The sequence below is a fragment of the Tachyglossus aculeatus genome, chromosome 4 (assembly GCF_015852505.1).
Source record: "Tachyglossus aculeatus isolate mTacAcu1 chromosome 4, mTacAcu1.pri, whole genome shotgun sequence".
Taxonomy (NCBI): domain Eukaryota; kingdom Metazoa; phylum Chordata; class Mammalia; order Monotremata; family Tachyglossidae; genus Tachyglossus; species Tachyglossus aculeatus.
In genome coordinates, this window is record NC_052069.1 from 89382751 (window position 1) to 89401426 (window position 18676).

The 18676-nt window shown below is 43.7% G+C and overlaps 1 protein-coding gene across 2 annotated transcripts in view; it reads left to right on the forward strand.

Moving 5' to 3' along the window:
- The window catches only part of VIRMA (vir like m6A methyltransferase associated), an 83226-nt gene extending 64785 nt beyond the window's left edge, over positions 1-18441 (forward strand). For both annotated transcript variants that reach the window (XM_038745237.1, XM_038745238.1), the window contains exons 17-24: positions 3653-3785; positions 7430-7582; positions 8363-8523; positions 10115-10211; positions 11247-11413; positions 13084-13415; positions 16878-17021; positions 18098-18441. In XM_038745237.1, the coding sequence (XP_038601165.1) occupies positions 3653-3785; positions 7430-7582; positions 8363-8523; positions 10115-10211; positions 11247-11413; positions 13084-13415; positions 16878-17021; positions 18098-18252 (1342 nt within the window). In that variant the 3' untranslated portion in view covers positions 18253-18441. The remainder of the gene's footprint in view (positions 1-3652; positions 3786-7429; positions 7583-8362; positions 8524-10114; positions 10212-11246; positions 11414-13083; positions 13416-16877; positions 17022-18097) is intronic.
- Positions 18442-18676: the final 235 nt, after the last annotated feature.

Here is an 18676-nt window from a genome sequence, read left to right on the forward strand (position 1 = left end):
ATCTGTGTTTGCATGTCTTATTTAATGCAGTGTTTCACTCCTCTGATGAGTGGAGCAAAAGCCCAAAGATGGCGATTTTCAGAAGGGATTTTTAGAAGGGTTTAGAACAGTGGGGAGCTATAGCTTTTGTACGTGCAACTTTAATTTTTAAAAATTAGTTGCATTATTTGCCTTCATACCATTTAATGTTCACGTATCAAGGTAGAACTTTTCAACGTTTTCTGTGTTTGCATGTCTTATTTAATGCAGTGTTTCATTCCTCTGACGAGTGGAGCAAAAGCCCAAAGATGGTGATTTTTGGAAGGGTTTTGAACATGCGGGGAGCTATAGTTTTTGTACATGTAACTTTAATTTTTAAAAATTAGTTGCATTATTTGCCTTCATGCCATTTAATGTTCACGTATCAAGGTAGAACTTTTCAACAACGTTTTCTGTGTTTGCATGTCTTATTTAATGCAGTGTTTCACTCCTCTGACGAGTGGAGCAAAAGCCCAAAGATGGTGATTTTTAGAAGGGATTTTTAGAAGGGTTTTGAACATGGGATGAGCTATAGCTTTTGTACGTGTAACTTTGATTTTTAAAAATTAGTTGCATTATTTGCCTTCATGCCATTTAATGTTCACGTATCAAGGTAGAACTTTTCAACAACGTTTTCTGTGTTTGCATGTCTTATTTAATGCAGTGTTTCATTCCTCTGACGAGTGGAGCAAAAGCCCAAAGATGGCAATATGCCGCAGCAGCAGTCGTCACCCTTGCTTGTGACACCTTCCTCTTTCTGTTGGTTTTTAGACGGGATTTTTAGAAGGGTTTTGAACATGGGGGGAGTTATAGTTTTTGTAAATGTAACTGTAATTTTTAAAAATTAGTTGCATTATTTGCCTTCATGCCATTTAATGTTCACGTATCAAGGTAGAACTTTTCAACAATGTTTTCTGTGTTTGCATGTCTTATTTAATGCAGTGTTTCATTCCTCTGACGAGTGGAGCAAAAACCCAAAGATGGCGATTTTCAGAAGGGATTTTTAGAAGGGTTTAGAACATGGGGGGAGCTATAGTTTTTGTACGTGTAACTTTAATTTTTAAAAATTAGTCGCATTATTAGCCTTCATACCATTTAATGTGCACATATCAAGGTAGAACTTTTCAACAACGTTTTCTATGTTTGCATGTCTTATTTAATGCAGTGTTTCATTCCTCTGCCGAGTGGAGCAAAAGCCTAAAGTTGGCGATACGCCACAGCAGCAGTCGTCACCCTTGCTTGTGACACCCTCCTCTTTCCGTTCCTCCGTCTCGGTTACCTTTTTCTCCCTAACTCATCTTCTCCATTCTCACCCATTGCCAGCTCCCAGGTCTGTGGGAGGTCTTATTTTGCCACTTCTAAACCTTGCCCAGATCTGATCCTTGGGAATCCCGGCTCTGCCACTTGTCAGCTGTGTGACTTTGGGCAGGGATTAAGACTGTGAGCCCCCCGTGGGACAACCTGATCACCTTGTAACCTCCCCAGTGCTTAGAACAGTGCTTTGCACATAGTAAGTGCTTAATAAATGCCATTATTATTATTATTATTCTCTGTGCCTCAGTTCCCTCATCTGTCAAATGGGGATGAAGACTGTGAGCCCCCTGTGGGACAACCTGATCAAATGCCATTGTTATCATTATTATTATTATTCTCTGCGCCTCGGTTCCCTCATCTGTCAAATGGGGATGAAGACTGTGAGCCCCCCGTGGGACAACCTGATCATCTTGTAACCTCCCCAGCACTTAGAACAGTGCTTTGCACATAGTAAGCGCTTAACAAATGCCACTGTTATCATTATTATTATTATTCTCTGGGCCTCAGTTCCCTCATCTGTCCAATTGGGATGAAGACTGTGAGCCCCCTGTGGGACAACCTGATCATCTTGTAATGTCCCCAGCGCTTAGAACGGTGCTTTGCACATAGTAAGTGCTTAATAAATGCCATTATTATTATTATTATTATTATTATTATTATTATTGTTCTCTGTGCCTCGGTTCCCTCATCTGTCAAATGGGGATGAAGACTGTGAGCCCCCCGTGGGACAACCTGATCATCTTGTAACGTCCCCAGCGCTTAGAACAGTGCTTTGCACAGAGTAAGCGCTTATCAAATGCCGTTGTTATCATTATTACTGAGACGGGTACTGGGGCCCACCTGATTATCTCATATCTACCACAGTGCTTGGCCCAGAGTAAGCGCTTAAATGCCATAATTATCATTATTAGTATTACCGTTAAGGGGGTCGGGATTGGTTTCCGCAGAGCCCGGCATGGGTGGAATTGGCTTTGACCTGACTTGACCTGTGCGTGTTGCCGACTTGTACTTCCCAAGGGCTTAGTAGAGTGCTCTGCACACAGTAAGCGCTCAATAAATACGATTGCATGACTCGATTTAGATTCAGGCTGCCAGAGTGCAATAAAAGAAGGCGACATCATCAGGGGACGCAGAGCCGTTCGTTCGCACGTTCTTCCGGCCTTCAGGATTCCTGAAGCTCTTAATACGATATAGCCCCGAGGTGGATGCAGAGCAGCTGATAATAATAATGTTGTAACTTCACATTTGTTGCTTTCGTTTTTAGAATAAAGGCCTGGAACACCGGTGCTCTCACAAGTTCATCGTATTGCTCACGTTGATAGATTTTCTTCTTCTGTTTGTCTTTGCTGTAGTAATTTCCTGATACGAATGTAATGTTGCCTGTAAGAAACCTGTATGTCTTGAATTTATATCAGTTTTGAGCGTTTTTTTCTCTCCAGTTCTTACCTTGATTTCCTTTTTTCACGGTGTCTCCATCTCGTTACCAGAAATCGAGTTGATTCGGAAGGGTAGAACTAGTATGTAAGTGTAAGCAGTAGTAAGTAAAATCACATTAGTGGTGGAATCAGAAATAAGGATTTGAGGACTGCCAGTACCGTGAATAATCCACAAGGCCACAGTAACTTCTGAGGAGAAATAGCGTTTGCCTCTTCCTACTATATTTAGCCCCAAAGCATGTGTTTGATGTACCCCAAAGAGAGCAACATCTATGTAAGGGTACCTGTTACTGCTTATAATCAGGAACACTTTTCCCTTTTGCTAATCGATTCTAAAATTTTTCCGTGTTTCGAATAAGGCACATATGGACTTACGTGTAACGGCAACCCTGAGGTTTTTGTAATAGTAACGTGCTTGATTTAAAAGTATTTTAATGGGCTCCCTCATTTCTCTTTGAGTTCAATGGCCCGATATCGATCAGTCACCGTTTGAAACTTCAAAGCCATTCTGTGAAGCCCCTTCTTCCTTGTAGTATTCCAGAACGAGGGTTGAGGAGTTCTCAGGATGTTTGAAAGGCCCTAAAATAGGTGAACGGTTGCACGGAAGTAACAAGTTTTTCCTTGTCAAAACGTTTTTAATTTATTTGAAGGATAAATATAGGGGAAGGTTGTTTTAGATAAGAGCCTCTAGCCCAACCTGAAAAGCAGGTGTTGAGTGTAGGTGTTGATTTATGATCCTACGTACAAGCGCGCAAACACGTGGAAATGGTGCTATAATTTTCTTCTAAATTCCAATGGACCCAAGTTTTTACAATTACTAATGTTATGAATATAATTTCTCAAAACAGTGGTTTCATTAACTTTTTTCCTTTGTTGAACAACAGTTCCTTAAGAAAACACAACAATGCATTACATAGTTTACTGAAGAGAGTGGTTACCATCTTCACTAAGGACACAGCAGAACTAGCGTCTTCTTTTTTGGACTTTATGAGGCAGATTCTAAACTCTGATACAATGGTAAGTCAACGTACGTTTGCTGTTTCTCATGTTGACACATTTGCCGTGGAGAGCAGATATTAAAATAAGTTTAAATGTTGCCTGGAGCTCAGAAATGTGGAAACTCAGCTTTATTTGTTATGAAATATCTCCGTATAAATAAGTCTTAACGCACCCCCAAAAAAGTGAACTGCAGCTTTTTTTTCCCTAAATACTAAACTTCTTTCGCTTGGTCAACCCAACTCTATCAGCTTTGCCAGAAGTAACGCATCTTGTGTGGTAAACTGATGGTCATTATATTCAGTCGCCAGATGAACTGAAGAATGGAGGGTTCTCCAAAAGAAAGCTCTTCATAGTTCAAAGCTAACGAAGGTCAGTCAGTAACTCTTTATCTCCTTCCTACCTTTGTAAAGGAAGGGATATAAAGATTGCAGTGCATAGCAGCGATTGAAGACAGAGTAGTATTTTTAAACTACATATCACGTGTTAGGAAAATAAAATGTTTTTATACAAAATTTTGAGCAAAATGAAGGAAATTCATCTAGGTTCACAAGGAAAATTCAGTCAGTCAGTCAGTCGTATTTATTGAGCGCTTACTGTCATCATCATCATTATCAATCGTATTTATTGAGCGCTTATTGTGTGCAGAGCACTGTACTAAGTGCTTGGGAAGTACAAGTTGGCAACATATAGAGACGGTCCCTACCCAACAACGGGTTCACAGTCTAGAAGGGGGAGACAGACAACAAAACAGAACCTGTGGACAGGTTTCAAATCATCTGAATAAATAGAAGTAAAGCTAGATGCGCATCATTAACAAAATAAATACAATAATAAATATGTACAAGTAAAATAAGTAGAGTAATAAATCTGTACAAACATATATACAGGTGCTGTGGGGAGGGGAAGGAGAAGAGGAAAAAAGGGGGCTCAGTCTGGAAAGGCCTCCTATCCTAGCCAGCTATTATTATGTATTTTAGTAACTTGGCCCGGATATCTTTAAAGATGGATATCTTCAGCACCATGTTCCATTCACTTTGCCCAGAAGCTTTTAAATTATAAAATATTTTTGAGTTTCGGGTATAACAAATGTCATCTGAGTTTTATTCCCACTGTTTCAGATTTTTTTTAAACATCTTCATCACTTGTCTTAAGTTTGCAATTTCAGCAGTCTTTGCCGAAAGGTTGGGTTATTTAGCATTAGGACAGTAGCGTTCCTAAATAAAGATTAATGAGAATCAGTGGTGCTTTCAAATGTTCCGCAAATAATTTGCATTACTTGGGTTGTTGTCACAGTCTAAAAGGGGGAGACAAAACCAAACATACTACAAAATAAAATAGAATAGATATGTACAAGCAAAATAAATAAATAAATAAATAGAGTAATAAATATGGGTTGGTGCAAATGGGTAGTCCTTTTTTTGGAACTACAATTTCCTTAACCCATAATAAGAACACAACATCTTCAACTTTGCTATCCTTGGCCCAGGCTCCAAAGTTTATGAATTTCGAAGTAAATTGTAAAGGTATTTAATTTTTGATTTACAGTCAGTTCTGCGTTGTCACTGCTGTTGAGGAACGGGTTAGCGGGGATAATTCAAATCAATCAATCGTATTTATTGAGCGCTTACTGTGTGCAGAGCACTGTACTAAGCGATTGGGAAGTCCAAGTTGGCAACACATAGAGACAGTCCCTACCCAACACTGGGCTCACAGTCTAGAAGGGGGAGACAGAGAACAAAACCAAACATATTAACAAAATAAAATAAATAGAATAGACGTGTACAAGTAAAATAAATAAATAAATAGAGTAATAAATATGTACAAACATATACATATCATCATCATCATCATCATCAATCGTATTTATTGAGCGCTTACTGTGTGCAGAGCACTGTACTAAGCGTTTGGGAAGTACAAATTGGCAACATATAGAGACAGTGCCTACCCAGCAGTGGGTTCACAGTCTAGAAGGGGGAGACAAAACCAAACATACTACAAAATAAAATAGAATAGATATGTACAAGTAAAATAAATAAATAAATAAATAAATAGAGTAATAAATATGTACAAACATATATACATATATACAGGTGATATACATATATACAGGTGCTGTGGGGAAGGGAAGGAGGTAAGACGGGGGGATGGAAATCCATAGTTCTAGCCAGTAATTTTAAGTATGTAGATTTGTTCTACTGAATTACCACTAAATAACATAATTGACGGACTTACCATTTCTCCTTAAACTCCTAGGTTTTTCCTTTTAGAAAAATTAAACTTTGAGGGCATGCTTTTGACTGAAGTCCCCCTAGAAATTCTTCTTGTCTAGCGGTGGTACTGAAATGTAAAGTGAGGTCAAGCATCGGGGATGAGGAGAGGTGAAGAGGCCTAGAATTTGGGTCTAATCCACAAATTTAAGAAACAGCTCCTCATTCTTAAATTCCTGAAGAATCAGTCAGTGGAAATCAGGATCTAGAATGTTGGGGGATTCAGTTGGCTTATTTTGTAACGTAGAAGAATTCATTCATTCATTGTCGTATTTATTGAGCGCTTACTGTGTGCAGAGCACTGTACTAAGCGCTTGGGAAGGACAAGTTGGCAACGTATAGAGACGGTCCCTACCCAACGGCGGCCTACTTTGGCGATGGCAGGTTGTGTGAACTTTAGCAGGGTAATTACTACTCGCTTCAGTTGTTTGCTTACCGTCTCCCGAAAGATAATTTCAAGTTTTATCCGGTCCACGGAACAGCTGGCCAATTTGTGTTGCCAATTTGTACTTCCCAAGCGCTTAGTACAGTGCTCTGCACATAGTAAGCGCTCAATAAATACGATTGATTGATTGATTGATTGGCCCAATTTTAACAACTCCTACGCCCAGTACGTTGGGAACTCCTGAGGTAGACGCCAGCGTATTTTGCTGGATTTCTGGTGAGAAATCCGGGTGCTAGTGTATTAAAGTTCAGATGTACAGCAAGCCATATGCTGCTCTCTCTTTTCTTTGTGATCCCATACAAACATAGGTATAGATCAAGCGCTTAGTACAGTGCTCTGCACACAGTAAGCGCTCAATAAATGATTGATTGATTGATCACATAGGAATTCTAGTCTTCTAGACTGTGAGCCCACTGTTGGGTAGGGACCGTCTCTATATGTTGCCAACTTGGACTTCCCAAGCGCTTAGTACAGTGCTCTGCACACAGTAAGCGCTCAATAAATACGATTGATTGATTGATCACATAGGAATTCTAGTCTTCTAGACCGTGAGCCCACTGTTGAGTAGGGACCGTCTCTATATGTTGCCAACTTGGACTTCCCAAGCGCTTAGTACAGTGCTCTGCACACAGTAAGCGCTCAGTAAATGCGATTGATTGATTGATAGGTGCCCACTCCAAGGGGGCGATGGCCCACACGGCTTTGCGAGCCCTTAGTGTCCGACAAGACTCGAGAGTTTTCCAGTCGGGGCTGCACAAGATCCCAAATGATGGTGGCGGCTTTCCGACCCGTTAGCTCTGAAATCGGCTCCCGCCCCGTTTCCGTTCCCCCACGTTCTCGGTGAAAAGTTGACGCTGGGAAACCGGCGTGGGTTCTGATAAGCTTCGAGGAGTTGATCTGCCACATTTGGATTTCCTTAAAAGGTTAATTTTTGGTGTTTCTCTGTGCAGGGTTGTTGTGGAGATGATGGTGGTCTCATGGAAGTAGATGGTTCTCATCCGTCAAGGACACTAAGTCTTAACACTGCAGAATTAAAACAACTTTTACAGGATAAAGAAGAAACTCCGGAAAACTTGTTCCTTGAACTTGAAAAGCATGTTTTGGTAAAAACAAAAAAAAAGTCCCCCTTCCCTCCCAAATCATCCAAAGTCTCTGATTTTATCATTTAGAACACATCAGCAGCGTGGCTCTGTGGAAAACAGCATGCACTTTGGAGTCAGAGGTCATGGGTTCAAATCCCAGCTCTGCCAATTGTCAGCTGTGTGACTTTGGGCAAGTCACTTCACTTCTCTGGGCCTCAGTTACCTCATCTGGAAAATGGGGATGAAGACTGTGAGCCCCCCGTGGGACAACCACAGCTTATAACCTCCCCAGCGCTTAGAACAGTGCTTTGCACATAGTAAGCGCTTAATAAATGCCATTGTTATTATTGCTATTATCTACATAAGTCTTGGTATTTTTGAGCCACGATCCTTAGTTATCATCAACATCATCAATCGTATTTATTGAGCGCTTACTGCGTGCAGAGCACTGTACTAAGCGCTTGGGAAGTACAAATTGGCAACATATAGAGACAGTCCCTACCCAACAGTGGGCTCACAGTCTAAAAGGGGGAGACAAAAGTTAGTTGTGTTCAGTAGCTTTTAAAACGGTTCACTTGTCTTCCTATTCCAGGATGCCCTTTACTGCCTAATCTGTGCAGGGGACCTCCAGAAAATCTCAGAATTTTCTTCGCTTTTTTAAAAAATTCTGCCAAGGCGGAGGCTCCCTTTTCAGACTGTAATATGTTGCACGTTTTTCAAAGCGGGTTAACTGAGAAATAGCCGCGGGTTTTTCTCCCGAGTAGCCCGTAATTCCTTGGCAAATGTTTATTGGAAACGCAGGACCATGCTAAAGATGATGACAACCTGGATTCTTTGCTGGACAACGTGGTTGGACTCAGGCAGATGCTCGAATCAGCTGGTGACCCTGCCCCACTCAGTGACCAAGATGTAGAGCCGCTACTTTCAGCACCAGAGTCTCTTCAAAATCTGTTCAATAACAGGTAAAACACCGAACGCCTTTTGGGACAAGATGGACTTTGTTCATTCATTCATTCATTCATTCATTCAATCGTATTTATTGAGCGCTTACTGTGTGCAGAGCACTGTACTTAGCGCTTGGGAAGTACAAGTTGGCAACATATCGAGACGGTCCCTACCCAACAGTGGGCTCACAGTCTAGAAGGGAGAGACAGAGAACAAAACAAAACATATTTACAAAATAAAATAAGTAGAATAAATATGTACAAAGAAGAGTAATAAATACGTACAAATAAATAAATAAATACCTACAAACAGACTTTGTTCACAGACTTGCAGTGTTTATGGGGGCCTAATTTAATAACCGGTTAGTACATGAACTGTAATTTACAGTTCAGGGGGATTTGAGTTTCAGAAAAAATAAAAATAATTCAATCGTATTTATTGAGCACTTACTGTGTGCAGAGCATTGTACTAAGCACTTGGGAAGTCCAAGTTGGCAACATATAGAGGCGGTCCTTACCCAACAGCAGGCTCACAGTCTAGAAGGGGGAGACAGGGAACAAAACCAAACGTGTGGACGGGTGTCAAGTCATCAGAATAAATAGAAGTAAAGCTAGATGCACATCATCAACAAAGTAACTAGAATAGTAAATATTACAAGTAAAATAAATGGAGTAATAAATCTGTACAAACATATATACAGGTGCTGTGGGGAGGGAAAGGAGGTAGGGCGGGGGGATGGGGAGGGGGAGAGGAAAAAGGGAGCTCAGTCTGGGAAGGCCTGCTATTCCCTTGCTATAGACAAAGGAGTCCTTGAATATTAATTTTATGTAAAGGTTTTCCAGAAGATACACTTGCAGGCCTGTTGTATGAGGAGACTCTTCATTTACCATTGGCAAATAATTTTTTATACCGTGATTTAGGCTACCGCATCTAAACTAACTTATTTCATTTAAAAATACATTTTTTTTCAGCTTTATCTCGAAGCACAGTTTTAAACGACCTCTCCCTCCAGATTTAAGTGATGATAATAGTAGTTGTGCTATTTATTAAGTCCTCCCGTGTGCCAAGCACTATTCAAGATCATCACATCAGCCCTACAGACCCTATCCTACTAGGGGCTCACAGTCAAATAGGAAGGAGGACAGGCAAATTTATCCCCATTTTAGAGGTGAGGAAACAGGCACAGGGAAGTTATGTGACTTGTCCGTGGTCACACAGCAAGCAGTCAATCAATCAATCAATCGTATTTATTGAGCGCTTACTGTGGGCAGAGCACTGTACTAAGCGCTTGGGAAGTACAAGTTGGCAACATATAGAGACAGTCCCTACCCAACAGTGGGCTCACAGTCTAGAAGGGGAAGACAGAGAACAAAACCAAACATATTAACAAAATAAAATAAATAGAATAGATATGTGCAAGTAAAAAGCAAGTGATGGAGCCAAGGATTAGAGGCCAGGTGTCCCGACTCTCTGGCCTGGGCTATTTCCACTAGCCATCCTGTCTTCCCTGCCTCGCTGGATGAACTTGATTTTGTAGTTTCTTGAATTTAAGAAGCAGGCTTATTCATTTGCCAAATTAATTTGCCGGGGATTTTTTATTCACTGTAGGACTGCCTACGTGCTAGCCGATGTCATGGATGACCAGCTGAAGTCTTTGTGGTTCTCCCCGTTCCAGGCTGAAGAAATTGACTCCGACTTAGATTTGGTACAGTAAATATTTATCCAAACAGAGCGAAATCCTCGGTCGTAACGTTATGTCACGTAACGTGACTTCAGAAGGCCCAAATAAACCAAGCGACAGGTTGTCTGTTATCACAACCTGGGAGACCTTGTGATTTCCTCAAACCTGGTTTCCTGGTTTGAGAAGCCAACTTTAAACTAAACTCCAGGAGAGATGAATCGGGCTGGGGGGAGGAGAGGGAAATGGAAGATTCAGTCAGTTTTATCAGCGCCTCAGTGTTAGAAGGTTCCTACAGTTGTACGGCTGGTTTTGCTTCCAAAGCCTCAAGTAATAAGATCGCTAATTAAAAATGTGAATTCTAATTTTCCCGTAACTCTGAGGGCTCTTGAACTAGGGTCCTGCAGATTTCTGCCCTAAAGCCAGTTCTAACTCCAGGAATCAATCAATCAATCAATCAATCGTATTTATTGAGCGCTTACTGTGTGCAGAGCACTGTACTAAGCGCTTGGGAAGTCCAAGTTGGCAACATATAGAGACTGTCCCTACCCAACAGTGGGCTCACGGTCTAGAAGGAAGCTAGCAGGTAGAGCTGATAGCCCCGCTCCAATGGTTCGTGGCTGGAAGAGCTCAGGGAGATTAAGCCCGTCTACTTTCCCGCCGGCTCAACATTCAAATGTTCCCCGCATCAGTCTTCCCTGGCAGTCCTTCCCAGGAAGGGCAGGAATTCTTGGATGAGGTGGGAAGCAGGCAGGGATAGGAAGCAGAGATTTGGGAGCGTGACCAGCAGGATGCACCCAACCTGTTGTGTCCCAAATGCATTTTGTGTCTTGTTTTTAAATGGAGAAAATAATCTGACATCCTGAGAACCCCTGCCGTAATGATTCAGGCAATATAAATAGAAGTGAAGAAAGTAACGAGAAATTTAGAAAGTTTCAGCCGATCTGGGGTAAATTTGCTTGGGTTGGCCCCAGACTGCACGTTAAGAGGACTCCGGTTGCCGGAATATCCAATGAATCGCTACACCTAGGGTGGTGCGTAATTCTTCCCCTGTGCTTCCAGGTAAAGGTTGACTTGATTGAGCTGTCTGAAAAATGTTGCAGCGACTTTGACTTGCAAGCAGAGTTGGAGCGATCGTTTCTGTCCGAACCTTCATCCCCAGGCAGAACCAAGACCACTAAAGGGTTCAAGCTCGGCAAGCACAAGCACGAGACGTTCATAACTTCGAGGTAAGAGGTGATGCTCCAAGTCTTGATTTAGTAAAAGAAAAGGGGGGGTCCAGTCCAGTGACTTGCTAAATAATTTAGTCAGGTGGCAGAATTGGACTAGATTTTTGGGCATCTTTTTAGCGTGCTTCTTAGGGAGCCAGCCGAGAGAGTGTGTAGAGTTGGATCATTGATACTTTGTAGGTTTTGAAGAATTTGAAATTTGGCTTTCCTGCCCTCGAAGGTTGTTGGGCAGAATAACCGATCAGCCGACTGTATTTATCATTAGTAATAGTAGTAATAATAATGGTATTTAAGCGCTTACTACTTGCCAGGCACTTTTCTAAGTGCAGGGGTGGATACAAGCAAATCGGGTTGGCTCACAGTGTGGTAACTGAGGCACAGAGAAGCGAAGTGACTTGCCCGAGGTCACACAGCAGACAAGTGGCGGAGCCGGGATTAGAACCCATGACCTCCTGACTCCCAGCTCCGTGCTCTATCCACTACGCCATGTTGCTTCTTGAGTGCTTACTTCCCAAGCGCTTAGTACAGTGCTCTGCACACAGTAAGCGCTCAATAAATACGATTGATGATGATGATGATGATGCAGAGCACTGTACTAAGCACTTGGGAGGGTACAATATCACAGAGTTGGCAGGCACGTTCCCACAATAAGAAGATAATTGGGTTCTTGGACTATTAAGGACATTTTTTGTGCAAATAGGCAATAAACTAGACAATCTTATTCTTTATAGGTTTTACAGTACAGCATTTGATACAGAATAACCTCTATTTGTTTAATGACCTTTAGTGGAGAGATAATAATATAGCTAATTACAGCAGTGAAGTTCATTCATTCATTCAATCGTATTTATTGAGCGCTTACTGTGTGCAGAGCACTGTACTAATCAATCGTATTTATTGAGTGCTTACTGTGTGCAGAGCACTGTACTAAGCGCTTGGGACGTACGAGTTGGCAACATCTAGAGACGGTCCCTACCCAACAGCGGGTTCACAGTCTAGAAGGGGGAGACAGACAACAAAACATATTAACAAAATAAAATAAATAGAATAAATATGTACAAGTAAAATAAATAAATAGAATAATAAATATGTACAAACATATATACAGGTGCTGTGGGGAGGGGAAGGAGGTAAGGCGGCGGGATGAGGAAGGAAGGGGCTCAGTCTGGGAAGGCCTCCTGGAGGAGGTGATCACCTTGTAACCTCCTCAGCGCTTAGAACAGTGCTTTGCACATAGTAAGCGCTTAGTAAATGCCATCATTATTATTGGTATTATGAAGTGGCGGAGCCGGGATTTGAACCCCTGACCTCTGACTCCAAAGCCGTGCCCTTTCCAGTGTATGCACATCAATAACAAAATAAATGCAATAGTAAATATGTGGAAGTAAATGCCGTCATTATTATTACGTTGCCATCATTATGTTGCCAACGTGTACTTCCCAAGCGCTTAGTACAGTGCTCTGCACACAGCAAGCGCTCAATAAGGAGCATGGCGTTAAAAAAAAAAAAAGAAAGAATGCTAAAAGGCTGAGTAAGAATCCAGGCAAGTGAAAAGTAATGTGCTTTTGAATGAGATTTGGTAAGAGTTGTCGGGGAGCTCTCACGTGATTTAATTCCCTCGGTAATTTTTTAAAGTTCATGTGGCTTTTTTTTTTTTTTGCTTTTGCTAGTGGCAAATCCGAGTACATCGAACCCGCAAAGCGGGCACACGTTGTGCCCCCGCCCCGAGGAAGGGGACGGGGGGGATTTGGACAGGGCATCCGCCCCCATGACATATTCCGTCAGAGGAAGCAGAACACAAGCAGGCCGCCTTCTATGCACGTGGACGATTTTGTGGCTGCGGAAAGCAAAGAGGTGGTCCCCCAGGATGGGATCCCACCCCCGAAGAGACCACCCAAAGTGTCGCAGAAGATTTCTTCTCGCGGCGGCTTCTCAGGAAACCGAGGAGGCCGGGGTGCTTTCCACAGCCAGAACCGGTTCTTCACGCCGCCGGCTTCGAAGGGTAACTCGTTCTTCCGCACCTTTCCTCTTGCGCAGGGGTAAAGCCGGGGGTTCCCGGAAAGGGCCCCCTGCTCTTTCAAAAGGGGACCACGAACCCCTGCCCTCTTGTGCTAGTGACTTAACGAATCCAGTTCTCTTCAGCGCTGAAATCGCTGCGAGGTGCTTCGAGTAGTTTAGGTCTTTGGGAGGTGCGTTAAGTTTCTCGGGACGCCGGAACGCAGTGCAGCAGTCGGGTTGGCCTCCTCCGGGCCAAAAAAGCCGCCGCGGCCGCTTTAGGATAAAGTTCGTAACGTCCCATTGGTTTTCCCCTTTTTAGGAATGGGCAAGAACTGGGCCCCCCCACCGCCAAACCTTTCCTCCAACCTTTGGGCCACTAGCCCCATTCCTTGGCTCTCAAATGAGCACCTCCCGACAGCGAGGGGATCATTTGGGATCCGGCTGATCTTCCTCGAGGCTGTCTGTGGAAAGCCCGAGGGAGTCTCAGCTCCCTCTTCCTCCCTCAGTTTCCCAGATAGACGCATCTGTCCAGCACCCAGAAGCCGCCAGAGCGTCACTTCCAAATGCAGGCACGGAGGTTAGGGCTCTCACTGCATTTTTAAGAGACCGAATGCAGGGATTTCAGCAGTCCATTCGGTACCAAATGTGAACTGATTCTGATTTTTAAAATGGCTTTTCCTTTCTTCGAACACATTTTCCTTCCTTCAGGACCCTTGTAAATTTCCTGCAAGCGTCCTGATGTGGAGAGCCCCATCCCTTCCTGCTTAGGCCCAGCTCAGGGTGATCATCAATCGTATTTATTGAGCGCTTACTGTGTGCAGAGCACTGTACTAAGCGCTTAGATCTTCTTTCTAATTCCGTAGCCCCCTTCTCTTTTCCCATTCTTCCCCTGGGATTGGCTGTGTTGCATGTGGAGTAACTTCCTTCCTCTCCCCCTCCTCCCCTTCTCCATCCCCCCGCCTTACCTCCTTCCCTTCCCCACAGCACCTGTATATATGTATATATGTTTGTGTGGATTTATTACTCTATTTATTTTACTTGTACATATTCTGTTTATTTTATTGTGTTAATATGTTTTGTTCTCTGTCTCCCCTTTCTAGACTGTGAGCCCACTGTTGGGTAGGGACCGTCTCTATATGTTGCCAATTTGTACTTCCCAAGCGCTTAGTATAGTGCTCTGCACACAGTAAGCGCTCAGTAAATACAATTGAATGAATGTGGAGAAACCAGCTAAGAACCTGGTACTCACTCCAGTTAGTTTTCCCTCAGGGATGGGGATCATCAGGAGAGAGTTTCTACTCGCTCTAATTTCTAATTTCAGTCTCTAAGGTTTCTCCCCCACCCTCCTTCCTCCCCACCTCTTTGTGTGAGTCCTTTTAGACTGTGAGCCCACTGTTGGGTAGGGACTGTCTCTATGTGTTGCCAATTTGTACTTCCCAAGCGCTTAGTACAGTGCTCTGCACATAGTAAGCGCTCAATAAATACGATTGATGATGATGATGATGATGTGAGGCTGCCTTGCGTGACTATCACATGCACTAAAGGTAATGACGATCAGAAGACACAGAACCAAAACTTCTCCCGACGCTGCACGTAGCAAATTTGACATCACAGCCGAGTTCTCTTTCTGGGTGGATGCCCATTGTGGGAGTGACTGTTAGGTGAGCATCGGCATTATTAGCTACATCACGTGCAGGGATAATAGCCATTATAACTGTGGCACTTACTGTGTGCCAGGCACTGTACTACACGCTGGGGTGGAAAAAAGCCAGTTGGGTTGGACACAGTCCCTGTCCCAAGGTGGGGTCACGGTCTAAGTAGGAAGGAGAACACATATTGGAAAAAAATTAAATAAGCTTCATTGTCAGGGACCTCCCCTTTTTTTTGAAAGAACAGCTTTGTGGAAGTATTGCACTACATGGTCCAAAAGAGGTGACACATTCTTACCAAGGGCCTTGGTACAATATCTACTTGGCCTGGCCTTGAATAATATGAATTAATTCAACCCCTAAACCTCTGAAACAGTGTGGGCTTATCTCCCAGAGAAATATGGACATAGTTACTTTTAGACTGTGAGCCCACTGTTGGGTAGGGACTGTATATGTTGCCAGCTTGTACTTCCCAAGCGCTTAGTCCAGTGCTCTGCACACAGTAAGCGCTCAATAAATACGACCGATTGATTGATTGAAAGCGTTGACCCAGATTCACTCATCAGGCTTGCTGCCTAGCGTTATAAACTATCAATTTTCACTCGGTTTTCTTTTTTTGCTTGAACCGGAAGAATGCATTCTGATCCGCTCTGATAAGTTGTGCCTTTTGAAGAGTATTGAACGGACAGTCTTGATGGTGAGGCGGTGATTTTGGTATTAGAAGTCCAGGCAGACAGTTCGGGAGAGGAGCTAAGCATGAATGGTACAGACCACTGCTCCCCATCTTCAGAGCTTTACAAAAATCGGATCTTCTTGGGGAAAGCTTTCCTTAACTAGCCGCTCATCTCCTCATGCTCCCATCCTTTCACGTCCCCTCAGACCATAAAGGCGTCCCCACTGGGTACTTACTTCACCTGTCCTACAGTTAGGTACATATTCTTACACTCTGTTCTTTCCCTTCGTGCATTTATTTTAATATATCTCTCCCCCACTAGTTTGTAAGCTCCTTGAGGGCAGGAATCATGACGATTTCCTCTGCTGTACTCTCTCAAGTGCTCAGTACCCACTAGACTCTGGATTAAATCCCATTAACTGAACAAAGAATTTTTCACCATAGCCAACTCTCCTTCTTGACTATGCTCTGAATTCCTGGGGACCAAAGTTCCATATCAGAAGGGTTTCGGATCCGTCTGTGGACTCACCTTAACGTAAAAATAATAATAATAATAATAATAGTGGTATTTATTAAGCGCTTACTATGTGCAAAGCACTGTTCTAAGCTCTGGGGAGGTTACAAGGTGATGAGGTTGTCCCACGGGGGGCTCACAGTCTTCATCCCCATTTGGCAGATGAGGGGACTGAGGCACAGAGAAGTCGGGTGACTTGTCCAAAGTCACACAGCTGACAAGCGGCGGAGTCGGGATTTGAACCCGTGACCCCTTGGCTCCCAAGCTCTTGCTCTTTACACTGAGCCACAATGCTTAGACTGTGAGCCCCATGTGGGACAACCTGATCACCTGGTATCTACCACAGCTCTTAGAACAGTGCTGGGCACATAGTAAGCGCTTAACAAATACCATCATCATTATTATTATTATCCCCATTTTACAGATGAGGCAACTGAGGCCCCGAGAAGTTAAAAGTGACTTACCCAAAGTCACACAGCTGAGTTGGCGGAGCCGGGACTTGAACCCATGACCTCTGACTCCAAAGCCCGGGCTCTTTCCACTGAGCCGCGCTGCTTCTCTTAAATTAGATTAAATCAGCAAGGAGTTGAGGTTTCTGCTAATTAATACTAACTCTACGCATTTATTTAGGAAACTACAGTCGTCGGGAGGGAACACGCGGTTCAAGTTGGAGCGCTCAGAGCACACCCCGAGGCACTTACAACGAAAGCAGAGGTGGTCAGAGTAATTTCAACAGAGGCCCGCTGCCGCCGTTACGGCCACTGAGTTCCGCAGGTGGGTAGCCGTTCCTTGTAGGCGACTGTGAGGAGTTTCTCCGGCGCCCCGTTGGAAAGCCAGGGTTTTTCATGGTTTCCCAAATCATTTTCTGTAAAAACATTCAAATTGAACCTCTGTAGAGTCCTTCTGACCCGATGGATTTCCACGGCCAAGTCCTTAAAAGCCGTCAATTTGATCTGGTTAACGGTTCTTAAAATTGAATAGGAAAAGTTCTGACTCTGGAAATTTTCAGGCATCCTTCTCACCAGATTCCACGAAGCCGTGCCTTCCTTCACCCACCAAACTATGTCGTCATCATCATCATCATCAATCATATTTATTGAGCGCTTAACTATGTGCAGAGCACTGGACTAAGCGCTTGGGAAGTACAAATTGGCAACATATAGAGACGATCCCTACCCAACAGTGGGCTCACAGTCTAAAAGATGTCAGATGCTGAATTTCTCTGGCGTGTTTGGGGGTTTCTTTTCACCCACCAAACTAAAATATGTTGTCGGATGCTGAATTTCTCTGGCATGTTTGGGGGTTTCTTTTCACCCACCAAACTAAAATATGTTGTCGGATGCCGAATTTCTGGCATGTTTGGGGGTTTCTTTTCACCCACCAAACTAAAATATGTTGTCGGATGCCGAATTTCTGGCATATTTGGGGGTTTCTTTGACCTTTCACTTGTCGCTGAGTAGGTGAATGTATTTGTTAAGCGCCGCTTCAGACGGTGAGGATTTTTGCCCTCCGTCCCTTCGCTTGCCACAAAAGCTGTTTGACTATCGGTGCTCAGCGGTGGTCAGAAATGCGCTTTGTTGGAGGTCCGGTTAAAAGCTCACGACGCGGTAGATGATGATGACGATGATGATGGCGTTTGTTAGGCGCTTACTATGTGCAGAGCACTGTTCTAAGCGCCGGGGGATACAACGGGATCAAGTTGTCCCACGTGGGGCTCACAGTCTTAATCCTCATTTTACAGAGGAGGGAACTGAGGCTCAGAGAAGTTAAGTGACTTGCCCAAGGGCGCTGTTGGTCTAAGGAAACAAAATCGGGTTGATGTAAAAGAGCCGACTTGTCTCCGATTCTAGGCTACCGTCCAAGTCCCCGTGACCGGGCTTCCAGAGGCCGTGGCGGGCTCGGCCCGTCCTGGGCGAGCGCGAACAGCGGCAGCGGAGGCTCGAGGGGCAAGTTCGTCAGTGGAGGAAGCGGGAGAGGCCGCCACGTGCGGTCCTTCACGCGATAAACCGGAGTCTCGGGAGGCTCCCGCTTCACGAAGACAATTTTTTTTAAAAAAGAATTTAAGGCACTGAAGGACCAATGTAGACTTAACTGATACCTGGAGACGTCCGAGAGATTATTTTTATCTGAAGAAAAGCTGATTTTGTTTGATACGAAACTGGAGATTTCAATAAAGTCCACACCTTTTTACGTACGGTCGTGCAGCCTCTGGTCGTTCTTCTTGCAAGATTTCCTTGGGATGGCCTCGAGACGGGAAATACAGTGAATGTCCGCCTCAGGGTCAACTAGCTGTGGTATTTTTGCTTTCAAGTATCAACAGGGCCGAAAGAAGTACGCAACTTTTTGTCTCGAAGGATAAGCGGTCGTTCTCTTCCGCGGCTGTTTTCTTTACTCGCATCATCCCCTCGGGGTCGGAGCTGTAACCTGGG